This window comes from Ambystoma mexicanum, chromosome 14 (assembly GCF_040938575.1).
Source record: "Ambystoma mexicanum isolate Mex_15411 chromosome 14, UKY_AmexF1_1, whole genome shotgun sequence".
NCBI classification, from domain to species: domain Eukaryota; kingdom Metazoa; phylum Chordata; class Amphibia; order Caudata; family Ambystomatidae; genus Ambystoma; species Ambystoma mexicanum.
The window spans coordinates 668,340,274-668,357,009 of NC_090940.1; the positions used below are offsets into that span (position 1 = coordinate 668,340,274).

The 16,736-nt window shown below is 46.5% G+C and overlaps 1 protein-coding gene across 8 annotated transcripts in view; it reads left to right on the plus strand.

Moving 5' to 3' along the window:
• Positions 1 to 16,736, plus strand: part of SYNE2 (spectrin repeat containing nuclear envelope protein 2) — a 1,840,150-nt gene that overhangs the window by 1,268,361 nt on the left and 555,053 nt on the right. For all 8 annotated transcript variants that reach the window (XM_069638223.1, XM_069638224.1, XM_069638227.1 and 5 more), the window contains 4 exons: positions 388 to 528; positions 1,173 to 1,355; positions 4,636 to 4,773; positions 10,450 to 10,635. In XM_069638223.1, the coding sequence (XP_069494324.1) occupies positions 388 to 528; positions 1,173 to 1,355; positions 4,636 to 4,773; positions 10,450 to 10,635 (648 nt within the window). The remainder of the gene's footprint in view (positions 1 to 387; positions 529 to 1,172; positions 1,356 to 4,635; positions 4,774 to 10,449; positions 10,636 to 16,736) is intronic.

The following is a 16,736-nucleotide window of genomic DNA, read 5'->3' on the forward strand; positions in this document are numbered from 1 at the left end:
GTGTGGAGGAATACTAACCTCTTCAGTTGGGGAGAGGCCTGTGTGACAAAAGTAGTTCCATTTAGGAGAATCAGTATCTTCTGCCCTTTGCCTCGCTTAGTTACCATCTTCTGTCATTGGGTAAATGAAGAGAAGCCAACAATATGTTCTGGTACTGGAACCCATCAATGTTTGGAAGAATGTTTCATGAAAAATAAGAAAAAACCCACACTATTGACCATTCCTATGTCATCATTTAAGAGTGGAACAAGCCATTCTCCTATGAAACATGAGCTTTCTAATTTCCTGCCAGCTCTAGTTGGCCCTAAATACGGAGGACGGATATTTACTCTCAGCGTAATTTAATATATTCATGATTATTGTGATACTTTCTTTCTCTCTGAACAGATGAAAGTCGAAGCGGCGCAGAGCTCGCCTCACTACGTCATGAATAAGAAAGTGGAGGAAATCTGCAGCGGCCTTCAAGCGATTGAGAAGACCTTACAGAATAAGAGCAAAAATATCCTGAAAGCCAAAGAAAGTCAAAAGGTAAGAAGCGATTTCGTCAGCCAACCAATGGAGCCTCTTACGTACTTGGGCAATATGATGGTGGTGAGGACTATTAGTAACTATTCGTACTTCTGTGTTTTTCAAAACCTGTAGCATTTGTATCACATACTTGGGGGATCCTGCATACAGAGCATTTCAATATTCAAAATGAGTGCCACTAACTACTCTTGCAACGGAAGCACAGTGAGATTCTTCAAGCAAACGCCTAAGGTGGCGTAGTCGCACACGGTGAATAACGAGCAGAGCTAATTACTGTGTTAGGTTGGGGCTCCATAGAAAGGTTGGAATCGAAGAGGACTCCTAAAGCGTTTACTTTGTGTTGCGATGCTCTAGGTCTCCCAGAGAGCGTACGATGATCTAATCTAGAAGAGATCTAGCTTTGTGTTTACTGGATGGCACCAGTAATTGCTCTGTCCTCTGGATTGAGCCCGAGTGAGTTGTCTGCATCCACTGTTCAATGTACAGGAATATGGTCCGAGTTCTAGATCTTCACTAAGCCTAAAGACTAACTGGGCAACGTTGGTGACATTTTGAAAAGTGATGTTGTATTCTAACAAAATATCTTGGAGGCCATCGCTCATAATCCCTCGACCCCCCCCCCCCACCCCCTTAATTCTGCACAGAAAATCTGGGATGACCTCGATCTGTGGCATTCGAAACTCCACGAACTGGAGTCGGAGGTTCAGGATCTGGCGGAGGAGGCTCCGGGGGAAGCACAGGAATGGATCGACCGCTTGACGGTTCCTCTACAGCTCTACCAGCAAGTGACCAACCTTGCGGAGCAGCGCTCTGCCCAGGTGAACAAGGTAAGGAAAGCACAACCTAGTTTCCTTACACGCTGATGTCACATAACTTGCTAGGTTGCAGGTCAGGACACACCCTGGTTCTGTGTTATGGCTTTAGAACGTTCTCTTGTCTCTCTTTAGGTTTGGCAGGTGATAATCAGAGAATGCAATATGTGTGAACCCCCCCACTTCTCAAACATGATCACACGCATAGCGTTCAGTGAATGACTATCACTAAAACGTCTAGATGTGTTTTTGTTATGCCCCCCTCTTACAAGACAGTTCATCGCTTGGGAAGTGTAAAGATGCTTGTGTTGGCGGAGTCCTAAGTCTGCTCTATGACAGAAACTACCAATGCGTTCTAGATTTCAGACCTACCTGTTCCCACGTCCTTACCCTTGCACCGCAGCAGTGTAGTGTAGGCCATGTTCGTCACACAGGTCCTCCAAGCATAGACCACGGCAGAGGTAAATGTGACTCAAATAAGCATCATTCTGTAAAATAAGGTGGTGCCCAGTGGTGGACCGAAAACATCTGTTAACACTGTTCACCAATGCCAGCCTTTCCTACCCACAGCAAAAAGGCACATACAGCATTGCCAGACAGAACAGAACAGAAAAAGGGATAAAAAGTGCCCCGCTAACACTCCACATTAAAGGGGGGCACAGTCCCCCTTCACTGGTAACCGTATGGCTGACAAGTTCCCCCAACAGTATAGTGGAGCAGGTAAGTGAAGCTAAACAGGTTTGAATTACCTCCAAAGTTAGGCACAGTTCCAAGATATTGCCAAAAAGCCGTGTGTTCCATTGAAGTCAATGGAAATCGTTGCAAATAGAAACATCTTTCCTAACAGCTGCTGAAAGACCAAAAGAAGGTTAGCTGGGGAACCCCTGCTAGACAGGCACGAGGTGCCCACTGGTATGACTACTGGAAAGTCCTGCCGATATCGCCACAAGATGTCTGAAAATGAGGCTAAAAGCAGCCCCAACAAGAGTGAACAAGCAATTGACTTGTCAGGGGAAGTAAATTGAGGGGGAAATGGGAGAGCATCAGCTACAGAGACGAGCTGAAATGCAAAGAACATGCCGCAGACGCTAGAGAGTGTCCTGGCCAACGAAGCAAGGTGGGCAAATGTGAGAACCAACTCGCAACCATGTTGCATTCCAGAGCTTGTCGTGAAGGTTTCTGAATGCATAACCGCGACAGTTGGGCAGTGTGAACAAGAGGGCAACACAGTGTGCCCTCCCGAGCCTGGAGTATAGCTCCCAAGCATAAAACAGTGCATGGGAACCCTGTGGCCAAGAGGGAGAAACCCCACTGCGTCCTGGATCCTGTACTGAAGGTTCCCAAGCAGAAGACCAAGACCTGCTCAAAAGGCCCAAAGTCAGAAAACTAAAAACCAAGGGAAGCTCCTACTGACAGTACTTCTTGCATATGGTTGCCATGGAAAGCTAAGTGAAGTCAGGGAAAAATGGAAAAACATGGTGAGGGAATGAAGGGAAATGTAGGTGTGGGACAAGGTGGGTATGGGGGAGAGTAACTCCCTCCCCCCTTACAAAAAGGTTTGAAATCCCCCCAAAAATAGTAAAAAAGGGAACGATTTGCTCATTTTCAGGGAGTCCCTAAAACCGGTAACCCTGAAAACTGAAATAGCTGCTAAAACAAGTCCTAACAACCGTGCTGACAATCATACTATCAAAATAAAAATAAGTATTTTCTAAATCAAATCTCCACGTCTTTGATTCTGTTTTGATAGAAAGATGCGACACAAAGAAGTGGAAGACATTTTTAAATAAACCATGATTATCCTTGATTGGATTAACAAAGAATTCACAGCAAACTAAGCGTAAATCAACTATCAGTTTTGTTTGACAGCTGGTACACTCTTCCTTTCATCCTTTCCAGGATCATAAAATGAGCACCAGTTAGTCTCAGCTATAATTCCAGCCCTTTGCAACTTCATAGATAAAGGCCACCTCTTCTGTTATATTTCTATTTTAGCAGAACTATTCTCTATCATAACGAAGTTCAGTAGCTCTCGGTTGGACAGAGAGCTGCCCTGAGATACCCGCTATGGCTCATACATGTCGACTAATGTGGGAGAAGGTCTGCAGAGGAGTGAAAGGAACCTTCATTATTTTTCAAAATTGTTAAATTAGTGGTAAGATGTCACATTTGAATCTGGCTTTGAAAGAAGCGAGTTAATGGTGTGAAGAGTAACTCAGGAAAGTCATCCCTCAACAAAACTAAATTAAATGATAGGATATCTCAGCCCACAGATGAGGTCCTTAAAACCTCTAGGTTGTGATCAAGCTTGTGTGGGTAATTTCTACCTTGCCTAACTATTGTAGCGGGTGATATTTGCTTGTGCTTTCAAGGACAGGTGGCTCTTTCAGCCATCAACACTTCAGTGTGGTCCATTGTCTCAGTGTGGTCCATTGTCAGTGTGGTCCATTGTCTGTGTGGTCCATTGTCTCAGTGTGGTCCATTGTCTCAGTGTGGTCCATTGTCTGTGTGGTCCATTGTCTGTGTGGTCCATTGTCTCAGTGTGGTCCATTGTCTCAGTGTGGTCCATTGTCTCACTGTGGTCCATTGTCTCAGTGTGGTTCATTGTCTGTGTGGTCCATTGTCTCAGTGTGGTCCATTGTCTCAGTGTGGTCCATTGTATCAGTGTGGTCCATTGTATCAGTGTGGTCCATTGTCTGTGTGGTCCATTGTCTGTGTGGTCCATTGTCTCAGTGTGGTCCATTGTCTCAGTGTGGTCCATTGTCTCAGTGTGGTCCATTGTCTCAGTGTGGTCCATTGTCTCAGTGTGGTCCATTGTCTGTGTGGTCCATTGACTCCTTCGCGGCCTATGGTGATTGCCACCTGCCAGTGTTGTTCATGGTGACTGTGCCAGTGGTCAAAAGCCGCGGGCTAATCCGCTGCCAGCACGGCATTCCCTTTTACCCCCATGTGCAGGGAGGCAACCCATAGGAAATTAGCACCTGGTAGAGGGCGTGATTGAGAAGTTGGGCTTCCCAACCTGGCACATGTTGGCCTCCTTCAGCCTTCTTGTCAAAGCGGAGGATTCGTAACACACTTTGTGGTTTGAAAATGTTTGTTTTGGGGTTTGTTTTTAGATTTGTTTTTCTCTATGTTCCCCTTTTTATTTCTTGTTTTAAATGACTCCTGGTGGTTTATGGAGCAATGAAAACATTGAAAATTAAATTGCCTTACGTCTGCAAACAAGGGGCAGTACTAGCAGAGTATAAAAGGCATTTTTTATTCTGGTTTACTTAAAGCAGTTCTGTCTCACCAGGCTACATCCAAGCTGGAGGAGCACGAAGAGCATATAAAGAACACAAACGTATGGATAGGGGGCGCCAAGCAACTGTTAACGGAGGAGGCTAAATACGACTCGGCCAAAGCACTGAGTAAATTTGCCAGCGCACTGCAGGTAAGTGCAGATGGCCCAGAACCATCCATCCCATGTCTACTTCATCCAGCCTCCCCACCACACATCCTCCCGCTAGCAAGCACACGGATGGAAAGCGAGGAAAGACTAATAACTGAAATACACAACAGCAAGAAGTTCACTGATGGAAAGCGAGGAAAGACTAATAACTAAAATACACAACAGCAAGCTGTTTCTCTTGGTTTGTGCTTAGCAGACATTTTGGTAAGACACTGGTAGGTGGTGTGACTGGTATGCCAGTCATAAATTGGGAGCATTGTTTGCCAAGTTTTAAGATAAGTGGAAATGTCAAAATATTGATTTTAAGGATGTTTCCAAATGTTTTAAGTAAAGCAAGCATGGCTGTAAGCTATAAATAAGTTACCCCCCCACTTTTCCTCCCCTGGCTGCTTGTAGATCCCTTGATGTCAAATTGCCATCCTCCCCCCGTTATTATCTCCCTGCTCCCTTGCATCTCTGCTTCCCTCGCGGTGTCATTTCCTCTATGACTGTAAGCGCTCCTTTGCTTCCGGAAGTAAGATCTGTGCTTAACGAGTACCCTAATAATCATAGTATACCCGCAGATCACCTGTTGGCCTTTGAAGAGAAAGAGGGTGGGTATCATTCTGACCTCGGAGTAGCACCATCGACAAGTGTAGACTCACCCTGTGAATGTTAGCAGAGGGGTAACTACTGCTCGCTCGCTCGCTTGCTCGTAGCGCCCCAGAAGCTAGCGCAGCGCTAAGCAAACACATCTTCCACGATGCCCACGGGAAAGGATGGCAGACGTGGACTTGTGTCTACGCGGTCCCAGGTACTTAACAGTTTGTTTTCTTAAGTATATAATTGTATTGTGGATAAAAACATTATTCCTTTAAACATAATGTTACCAAATTGGTATATCGTACAATTATGAATATATGAATCATTAAATTAATAGGAGACCACCAATGTCAGAGCAATCCTTCCCCAGGAGAATTTTTTCCTACATGTTAGAGTTCTCATTCTAGGGGATATCCCCTCCCACAGATCCCTCATCCCTTGAAATGTATCTCCAGGTGTAGCCATGAGCCTAAATCTTTGATGGCCATTAGAGGCTGCGGCATGGCTCTGCTTTGGCTCCAGCTAATATTGCTAAGGGGAGAAGACAAACTTTACATCAGCAGGGATGGGGGATAACCGTAGTGGGGAGAAAAGGATGGTGGACCCAACGACACTTGGGGGTAAGCCTGGAGGAGGGGAGAATCATCCATGAGGAGCGAGAGACTTACTGAGTGCAGGAGAATGTTTTTTTTCAAACACTGTTGTATTACCCTAAAACCCCGTTTCCATTTCCAGAACATTGCCAAAGTATTGCATGCAGCCAGGATATTTACTATCCAGACAGCTTTAGCTTAGTGCAAACCCCACCAGTTTCTTATTGAGGCCATAATTTGACTCTAGTAAACCTTTTGAGAAATCTATTCTTTGGTTTTCCATTTTAATGTTGATTAATATAAATCATGGGCCAGTTTAAGACGTGGAGGGAATTTGGGCATTTTTGACCCCATGCAGCAATGTGCCTCTGATTCTTCAATTTAATGGTAATGCTTGATCTGGCTCAGGAACTGCAAAAGGACAGTGAGCCTCAACACCTCACGGCATACCGAGGTCGGAAGAGGTTTTGCATCTTTCCACATATTATTGGCCAGTGTTGTAGACACTAGGGTCTTGCCAGCCCCTTAGGTTGAGAGGAAGTTCCATGCCCTAGTAGGCACTTTCGAGGAAAATCATCTCATAATATATTCCTCCCGCACAGAGCCAATCGCGTCAATCTGGCAGAGACCTTTCTTTCCACCAGTATCCAAATACCGAGACAAATAGTGCAATCCTGGACCTGCAGATTCAACCCAGAGAGTTGAGTTTAGTTCAGGCTTTGTCAGGTTTCCCAGAGGCAGAAAAGACTAATATTGGAGATCAATAGCTTTTCAAGGGGTATAGGTGGAACACATTATGATTATTTGTTTTATAGAGGTATTTTTCCTTAACTACATATGTTTCAGGAAGTTGATGTTAGCCCAAGGCAAGATGGAGTTGGAGATCGGATTATTCCGGGAGAAGAGGTAGGCAGTGTGGAAGCTTTGGGAAGTGTGAGAAACCGCTAGTCCCTGGGGGAATCTGTCATCCAGGGGGCCAGGACACGGCCACCGCTATTGGATCCAGTTCCTGGGGGTGGACCATTGCAGGAGGATCACCTGAATGGGGCATCTTCGGGGAGTGTGGGTGGGACACCGGATTGTGAGACGCGGTATCCCCTTCCCTGTAACACCTTTTCCCCATCCTACCTGGTAGGATACTTAGGAACTCAACCCCCTCCTTCCACCTTTACTGACACAAACACTTTTCATGGACAGCTCACTGTGAGAGAAAACAAATGAACACCCGAGCTGTATACCTGACATGTCCCAACACAATGGTCAGGCAATTACTGATCGTTACACACACCTGACTTCATCACAGTTCCCCACACTGATAAAAGGCGAAGCACAAAAGCAGACTCTGAGCAAGGCAAAGTACACAAGGAAGCAGCAGTTCCAAGATGGCAGTTTAATACGAGGAGAAAGACGGCAATTCCAGAGAAGTACCCGTGACCTTTTCAGAGGAAAACCGTTACTTTCATGAGCCTTCGAAAATAAGAAATATAAGACCCGGAATTAAAGCTGAAGAAACCTGTATTGTGTGTCTAAGATACCCAGGGCTCTCCCTCGTCAATAGCCAAGGTGTGGCGGAGCGTTTGTCGTTGTACTGTTTTTTTGCTCCTACCACAAAGCAGCGTCAGCAAGGCTGTTGAGTTGGGGAGACTGATAGCAGACCAGTCTGTTTTAGAACCAAGGTTTCAAGCAGCAACATGCTATTAAGAAATCTGAAGAGAACAGTGTATGAAGCGTAGGTGACGAGCGACGCAAATATAATTTAACATCAAAGGAGTGACTGAACCTTTGAAGCCAAGAAAGATACTGTATACGGAGTAGTCTGGCACTACCTGGGTGCTTTGTAAGGTATCCAACTGAGAGGTGACAAATGTAAAAATGAGTTGTGAAATCGAAGTGGTCCTGCAACGGGTCAAGTTAAACCCTGTGCACATTCGAAAGTCTTTGATCGTTAATGCGAACTGAAATTGGTCCGAGCCCGGCGGAGGGAGACTAATTGTGTAAGAGGAAGGATCTGAGCCCTGCTGAGTCAGCTGTGAAAGAATATTCTCTGAACATCGGAGAAGGGGATCTGAGCCCGGAAGAGGGGGGATCCAGGGTGAAGAGTGAATCACCAGAATTGAGTGCTTGTGAGAGGAAAGGAACTTTGTGTTTGTTTTGGTGCATCAGGCCCGCTGAATCAAGAGACTTTGATGGATATAAAACATGGACGCAGAAAGCGCTGATGCTGTGAATGGAACTATGTCCTCATGCCAAAGAAGTCGGAGAGTGTGCTATGCTTGAGTGAACCGCCTTGTCCCGTGTTGAAAATGTGGGGAAGGGAGGCCAACGGCCTGAACCTCCTGACATATCATTTTTGTGAACACTTCTTTCTTTTTCATGAACACTACCTCACACTATTTGTAAATAGCGGCAAGGATTGGCAAAAGTTTATTTTTCTGAGACTCCACTAGGACTGCGTTATTATTTGATAATCACAGCTTGCTCCCATCTGTAGATTTAGGATTACATGGGTGTTTATCACACTTTTGTTGAAGTTCAATAAACACCCTTGAACTGTGGCCACTTGTGTCCATCTTACTATTGATACCATTCCTTACTCACAGAAGGTTCCAAATTGCATTTCAGTAGAAGATCTGCAAGAGGCAGGGTTTTCTCTCCTTAAGTACCGGCAAATGTCCTCATAAGAAGACTGTTTGAAATGAATTCTAAACCAAGGATTTACCATCTTGGGACATGTTGCTGTTCTTCCCAGTGAGACCGTTATATTTGTGCCCATTGAGAGTGCAAGGACTCCGGAGAGGCAATGTGAGCCGAGCGTGGCGTCATCCACATACACTTTATCTGCATATTCTTTTTTGATGAAAACATCATATGGCGCATGGACAGCTTTACCTCTTGGCTCTAGCAGAGGTGTGTCCAGGTATGAAAAGAAGTCCTGTTAGGTGGGAGGAGAGAAGAATTGGTAAGATAGAAGGAAGAGCATTTGAAGTAATGACCTTCACGATCTCATTTCGGGTCTCCCCTCCAAGCAAACCGATTAAAGATTTTGGTTTATTATTTTGCCCCATTACTTTTTCATTTAGGGGTGAAGAATGCATAGCCTGTAATTATTGGTACTGTATGTTGGATGTTCTGGGGTCTGCGGGCTCTGCAGTTCCCGCAGTTCTTTCTGGTTCCTGACAGGCTTCTCCTGCGGGAACCAGACCCACACAGCCTTCCCCACAGTACTTCCAACAGAGTTAAAGAGGCTTCATTCTGTCAGCAGGAACATCTTTGCTTCTGGAATCCCTGCATTGAGGACAGTCAGTGCCTCTTGTACCCTGGTTAGACGCTCCCATTGTATAGAGGATGTGACAAGTGAAGCAAATGTGCTAATCAACAACATGTCACTTGAAAATGTAAATGTCATTTATGCGTCTTTGTCAGGATGGTTTGTTGTATGCTATATATGGGTCCTTGAGATGCCGCCAAAATCAACATGCATGTTAGTGGCCAAATAACTGGGCAATGTACGAGGGCCTCGGGGAAAACACCTCTGTTGGATAATGCTTCTTTCTTTAAACCAAAAGAGTTTTGTGCGGCTTCCAATAGCCAAAAACGAAAATCCCAGCTGTCAGTGGCTCCTGTCACCTTCTTTCATAGCAGAAAATTAAAGGGTTCTATCCTGTACGCTCCGCAAGAGGCCATATTAAAGAACTTTTGAATACTGGAACTCTTTTGGAAGAATTTCACGCTTTTTAAAAGCCGTTATTTGGACATTATAGGTTGTTTTTTTGGTTTGAGCGCGGATTTCTAATAACACCCCCAGTTTCTTATTGATTGTTTACTATTTACAGAACATTGTGGGAGGCTCTGTGGGGAGGTTTCTGTCCGCAGCCAACAGTCTTTTCTCTTATATGTACCAACAATATTAGAACTAACAACCAAACAATTTTGAGAGTGGTCACTAGCGCGCAGGCTGATATACGATCCTACGCTCTATATTTACTATCTCAATAAATATTATATTGCATGTGTGAATTTAGATTTAAGGTAATTCTGTTCCTTATGGCATACATACATAAATACAATCTGAAGATGCGGTTTATTCATGGGAGCTTTATATGGCGCTCATTGCCCTAAACAAGCATACAACTCATAGGCCCATCGTGACCCTTTAAACAAAAAATAAGTTGTAATATTATTGAACAACCACTAGATGGCGATTTATGCACACCATGTGAATCTAAAACTTAGATAAGCCGCAAAAACACTGTTACAGGCAAGTAATGTTTTCCAGATATGCCCGGAGACCATGGATCAAAGGAGAACAACCTTTATCTGTGCACCTCTTCCATTTTTCTTTCTAAAAATGTATATGACAGCAGCATTCTGAAATTAATTAGTAGGACCACTGGAACAGCATGCACTACAGACCTAATCACTTCTTGACTTAAATACTGAGCATTGTTTGTAAATTAATACTTACATTATGCACTCTTTGTAGAGGGCTTTGGAGGATTCTGAGCAGAAGCAAAACATTCTGCAGAGCATGTATTCGGAACTGGATGAGTTATCGGTCATCTTCGAAATCAAGCACACCGTGAAGCGGCTCAATGACCTGGATGGCCAAGTGGCCGCTCTGCAGCAGAGGATCACTTGGATTCTGCCCCAGATTCAGCACGTGGGAGATGTAAGTTTGGCGCTCAGAATCTTGGGGGATTTTATCTGTAATAACACTTTTTTTATTTTTTTGCCCATTTGATAAAGGTCTGGAAGGAATAGCCTGTTCATTTCATTTAGTGTTACTTAATTTGACTTCATTTATAGTACCTTTACAAACACTTCACACAATTATATTCTATTACAATGCTACACAAGGTGATATAGAATGATGCACATTGCGCTTCACGCCAGATTCCTCCTGCTTCTATGCGCTGCATGCCCCATGTTTATTGTGCCCAGATTCTTGCTCTCCGAAGGATAACAGACTAAGTCAGCCCTGCTGGCGGTGCAGGTTTGCGGGTGCAATCTACCCTCATTTCAGAGACCTGCACTTTACTTGTGAGCTATCCACCTGGGATTTTACAGATCACATGGGATTTGTATAGAAAAGGGCAGCCTAATGGAACAAGTCCACGGTGCTTGTTTGGATTACCCTGTCTTTAGGAATTCCCTGAAGTGGATCAAGGAAGTAGATTGCCACAGGAAGATGGGTACATTGTTCCAGGGAGAGGTACATTGGTAGATTGTTCCGGGGAGAGGTACATCGGTAGATTGTTCGATTGTTCCAGGCAGAGGTACATTGGTAGATTTTTCCAGAGAGAGGTACACTGGCAGATTGTTCCGGGTAGAGGTACATTGGCAGATTGTTAAGGGGAGAGGTACATTGGCAGATTGTTAAGGGGAGAGGTACATTGGCAGATTGTTCCGGGGAGCGGTACATTTGCAGATTGTTCCGGGGAGAGGTACATTGGTCGATTGTTCTGGGGAGAGGTACATTGGTCGATTGTTCTGGGGAGAGGTACATTGGCAGATTGTTCCGGGGAGAGGTACATTGGTAGATTGTTCTGGGGAGAGGTACATTGGCAGATTGTTCCGGGGAGAGGTACATTGGCAGATTGTTCCGGGGAGAGGTACATTGGCAGATTGTTCCGGGGAGAGGTACATTGGTCGATTTGTTCTGGGGAAAGGTACATTGGTCGATTTGTTCCGGGGAGAGGTACATTGGCAGATTGTTCCGGGGAGCGGTACATTGGTAGATTGTTCTGGGGAGAGGTACATTGGCAGATTGTTCCGGGGAGAGGTACATTGGTCGATTGTTCTGGGGAGAGGTACATTGGTCGATTGTTCTGGGGAGAGGTACATTGGTCGATTGTTCTGGGGAGAGGTACATTGGCAGATTGTTCTGGGGAGAGGTACATTGGTAGATTGTTCTGGGGAGAGGTACATTGGCAGATTGTTCCGGGGAGAGGTACATTGGCAGATTGTTCCGGGGAGAGGTACATTGGTCGATTTGTTCTGGGGAAAGGTACATTGGTCGATTTGTTCTGGGGAGAGGTACATTGGCAGATTGTTCCGGGGAGAGGTACATTGGCAGATTGTTCCGGGAGAGGTACATTGGTCGATTGTTCTGGGGAGAGGTACATTGGTCGATTGTTCTGGGGAGAGGTACATTGGTCGATTGTTCTGGGGAGAGGTACATTGGTCGATTGTTCTGGGGAGAGGTACATTGGCAGATTGTTCCGGGGAGAGGTACATTGGTAGATTGTTCTGGGGAGAGGTACATTGGTAGATTGTTCCGGGGAGAGGTACATTGTTCGATTTGTTCCGGGGAGTGGTACATTGGTCGATTTGTTCTGGGGAGAGGTACATTGGTCGATTGTTTTCCGGGGAGAGGTACATTGGCCGATTGTTCCAGAGAGAGGTACATTGGCAGATTGTTCCGGAGAGAGGTAAATTGGCAGATTGTTCCGGGGAGAGGTACATTGGCAGATTGTTCCGGGGAGAGGTACATTGGCAGATTGTTCCGGGGAGAGGTACATTGGCAGATTGTTCTGGGGAGAGGTACATTGGCAGATTGTTCTGGGGAGAGGTACATTGGCAGATTGTTCCAGAGAGAGGTACATTGGCAGATTGTTCCAGAGAGAGGTACATTGGCAGATTGTTCTGGGGAGAGGTATATTGGCAGATTGTTCTGGGGAAAGGTACATTGGCAGATTGTTCCGGAGAGAGGTACATTGGTCGATTTGTTCCGGAGAGAGGTACATTGGCAGATTGTTCCAGGGAGAGGTACATTGGCAGATTGTTCCGGGGAGAGTTACATTGGCAGATGGTTCCGGGGAGAGGTACATTGGCAGATGGTTCCGGGGAGAGGTACATTGGTAGATTGTTCCGGGGAGAGGTACATTGGCAGATTGTTCCAGAGAGAGGTACATTGGTCGATTGTTCCATAGATGGGTAAGTGGAGGCATTGATGTTCCTCACCATTCTATGCGTCCCGGTTGTGTACTAGCTCTTGGTGCATTACTTCTGCTAACTACAGTCTCTGGACTGGCACCAGCATGTCTCTCCGAGACAAATGCCAATCCTTTAGGGCCTTCACTGATCTCTGCAGCTACGCTTGTAGCACTGCCCTTTCCTAGGCTGCCTCCACTTTGAGCTGCTCATTATCTGTTTGGCCCTGGTCACAAAGGGCTCCTAATGTCACTTGCCTCCCAGAACATCTGCCAGTGCTATGAGGAATCTACTTGACTAAGAGGTTGACCGTCTCTCTTTTGGGTTGGTATGCTCCTACACCTGTGCATGACCCTAAGCTTGATTACTGCTTAGAGGAGCAGAGGGGCGCCTGTGGGGTGATAGCCCACCAGGGGCAGAGCTTGTACTGGTGCCATCTTGCTTGGGATTTTGACCTTCCACAGTCTTGTCATGTCTGTTGATTCCCTGGGTCCTGGTAGTGCCCTGGCTTGAGAAGAAAGTCGATGCTGTTATGGAGATCAGAGAACGGTTGCTCCCCACTGAGACTGTATTGAACTTGTGAAGGTCAGCTGGTCAAAGCCCTCATCTGGTCGGGCTGGATCCAAGGAGGTGGCTGTTAAGCACCATCTGGCTTCTAAGGATTGTCTTTTGTAGTTCTCCCACTCGACCCCAGAGACCTGGGTGGCCCAAGCTGCCAATGGCGGGTCCCGTTCTCTGGCTTTCCCATGAAAATCTATTGGGCTCGGGTAGTCTGGCCCTTTGGGTAGCTAGTGGAACATGCAACAGGCGCTACAGTGTCGGCCGACGGGGCCCTCCAAAAATATTCTAGCCAGTAATTCCCAAGTTTCTTGAAAACTGATGGGGAAAGGAGTGATCATGAGGGTAGTCATTAGCACTGTGGACCTTCTTTCTTTTCCCAGAAGGCGATACACTTGCCTCATCTTGTCCACCTGGGCTGATGCACTCTTCAATGTACATTACAATCAGAATGAATATCCCACTATATCTCCACAATACATATCTTATTTCTCACCGGTATCCCATTAAAACGACCCCTTCCTGCATCTTTACTCTGCCAACATCCGGAGGATAGCTCAGGGGCAACGTGTTCGCCTTGGAAGCAAAACGGCACGGAGCACCACAGGCTCGATCCATGGGTCCACGCTTAGAAACCTCCGGGTATTAAGTGCATTATAAATAACCTATCATATCATATTTTAACTCAGCAGCAGGGTCTGCTGACCAAATAGTCTCCATGAGGAATCTAATGGGGGGCTCCAAGGTAGCGTACACTCTTCCATAGCATAACCGAATGCCTGGTAAGCGTGGCGGCATCCAGGAGGACGGTTGGTGCTTTGGAGCCGCTGCAGACCAAACCAAGCCTCCCCAAGCACCACAAGTCCCATAGCTGACGGAGGAAGCTGGGAGAAGGCGAAAACCCTTGTGCACCAGGAAAACCGGTACGCAGTGGGGCAGAAAAATGCAAAGAACCTGGTGGCAAGCAGAGGATGGGGAGAAATACCACAAATGGAGGGTCTGGGACCCTGAAAGAAATATTGAAGAAACTTTCACACATACGACAATATATGGTCGTGCTTGGCAGGAGAGTAAATCAGGCCTACTTCGAAGGAGAAATACCGAAGACCGGCAGGTCTGGGACTCGCACCCATAACAGAAATACATGATTTGCTCATTCTCATAGTCGCAGTACCTGGGAGAAAGGTGAACCAGGTTATTGATATTGGTATTTTATTTCTATCGCGCTCGTACACAATTGTTTCAGAGCGTGACAAGGCAAGGGAGGGGAACAGGAGAGAGCAAAACGACGATCTTACTAGGCCCAGTGACATTCAAAATGCGCAAGTGCATGGGAGAGGGGGATGGGAAAAGTGCATGGAGGAGGAGACGTGGAAAGTGCGGAGCAAAGTAGATACAGATAAATAATAAATAAATAGTAAAAACAACAAACTGTGGTAGTGCAGCCAGCCATTGGCAAGTGCGGGGTTTAAGGCAGCAGACAGGTTAGGTCTGATAAGTGCAGGAAGACAAAGGGGTTGGGGGTATATGGGTACAGATACAGACCCCAGTGCAAGGGGTGGCCCGGAGGCAGTGCGGGAGGGTGGCAGGGTAAGCAGGTACCTGTGCCCGGAGGACAGAGGGTGGCCAGATGCACAGTGCCAAGAGAGAACAGATCAGCAGGGGAAAGGGGGAGCGAAGGCAGAAACAAAGAGGAAGGACTTGGGGTGCTTCTGGAACCGGAGATGGTTGTTCTCAAGGTTTAGAGTAGCAGAGAGCCTGTTCCAGAGGGAGGCCCCAGCCGAACAGAAATCTATCCCCAGCTTGTTTCTTTGAAAAATGACTGACCCTGAGGGAGTTAGAGGTAGAGGAGTGATGATCTTGCGAGGGGGGAGTATGTGCGGAGGCAAAACTGAAGGTAGGTTGGCTGTGTAATAGGTAGTACTTGGTAGGAGAGTACACTAAGTCTACCTAGAAAGAGAACTGTTGAAACCAGGCGAGTCTGGGACTTGCACCCATATAAGGTGGACAATCGTTGCTTCTCTTCATAGTCACAGTCCCCGGGAGAAGGATGAACTCGGCTGGCTGTCCAAGGAAGAGAACCCTGGGGAAGGGAGACAGCCCCTGGGATTTGTGAACATTGTGGACAAGGTAAGGGAAGGGGGCATTCTCCTGACCCCTGGGGAACTTTGTTTTTGCACCATTTGAAACTTTGTGTTATCAACTTGGAAGAGAACCATGAATGGCCCACTGAGAAGACAACCCCTCTGCACTTTGTATTGAGGTGATTGTGTGAGGGCTAGAGTCAGGGGTTTTGACACAACGGTGGACTTATCTTTATTTTGATATCCTGAGGGGTTCATTTGCGATTTGTGAGGCAGGGAACCCCCAACCCTTCATAAAAGTCTATAGCAACAGAAATGCCACTTGTGTGTCGATCTCTCACTACTGCACCCTCACAGAGGGCACTGCTGCCTGTGCTCTTTGACTGGAGATTTGGGCTATTTAGGTTCTAGTCCATTCATTCTTCCCTCTGCTGGTGCTGGTTATTGCTTACAGAGCCTTATAAAAGCTGAGAAATCTCTGCATGGGTGGTGTCAATTAGAAATACAAATTTCCTTGATAATGTCCTTCCTGCTGAACACTGCATTCCTCCCACGGATTCTTCATCCATCCTTCCTGCTGGACACCTGCATTCTTCCCACGTATTCCTCATCCACCCTTCTTGCTGGACACTGCGTTCCTCCCACAGATTCCTCATCCATCCTTCCTGCTGGACACTGCATTCCTCCCACAGATTCCTCATCCACCCTTCCCGCTGTACACTGCATTCCTCCCACAGATTCTCCATCCATCCTTCCTGCTGGACACTGCATTCCTCCCACAGATTCTCCATCCATCCTTCCTGCTGGACACTGCATTCCTCCCACAGATTCTCCATCCATCCTTCCTGCTGGACACTGCATTCCTCCCACAGATTCTCCATCCACCCTTCCTGCTGGACACAGCATTCCTCCCACAGATTCTCCATCCATCCTTCCTGCTGGACACTGCATTCCTCCCACAGATTCTCCATCCACCCTTCCTGCTGGACACTACATTCCTCCCACAGATTCTCCATCCACCCTTCCTGCTGGACACTGCGTTCCTCCCACAGATTCCTCATCCATCCTTCCTGCTGGACACTGCATTCCTCCCACAGATTCCTCATCCACCCTTCCCGCTGTACACTGCATTCCTCCCACAGATTCTCCATCCATCCTTCCTGCTGGACACTGCATTCCTCCCACAGATTCTCCA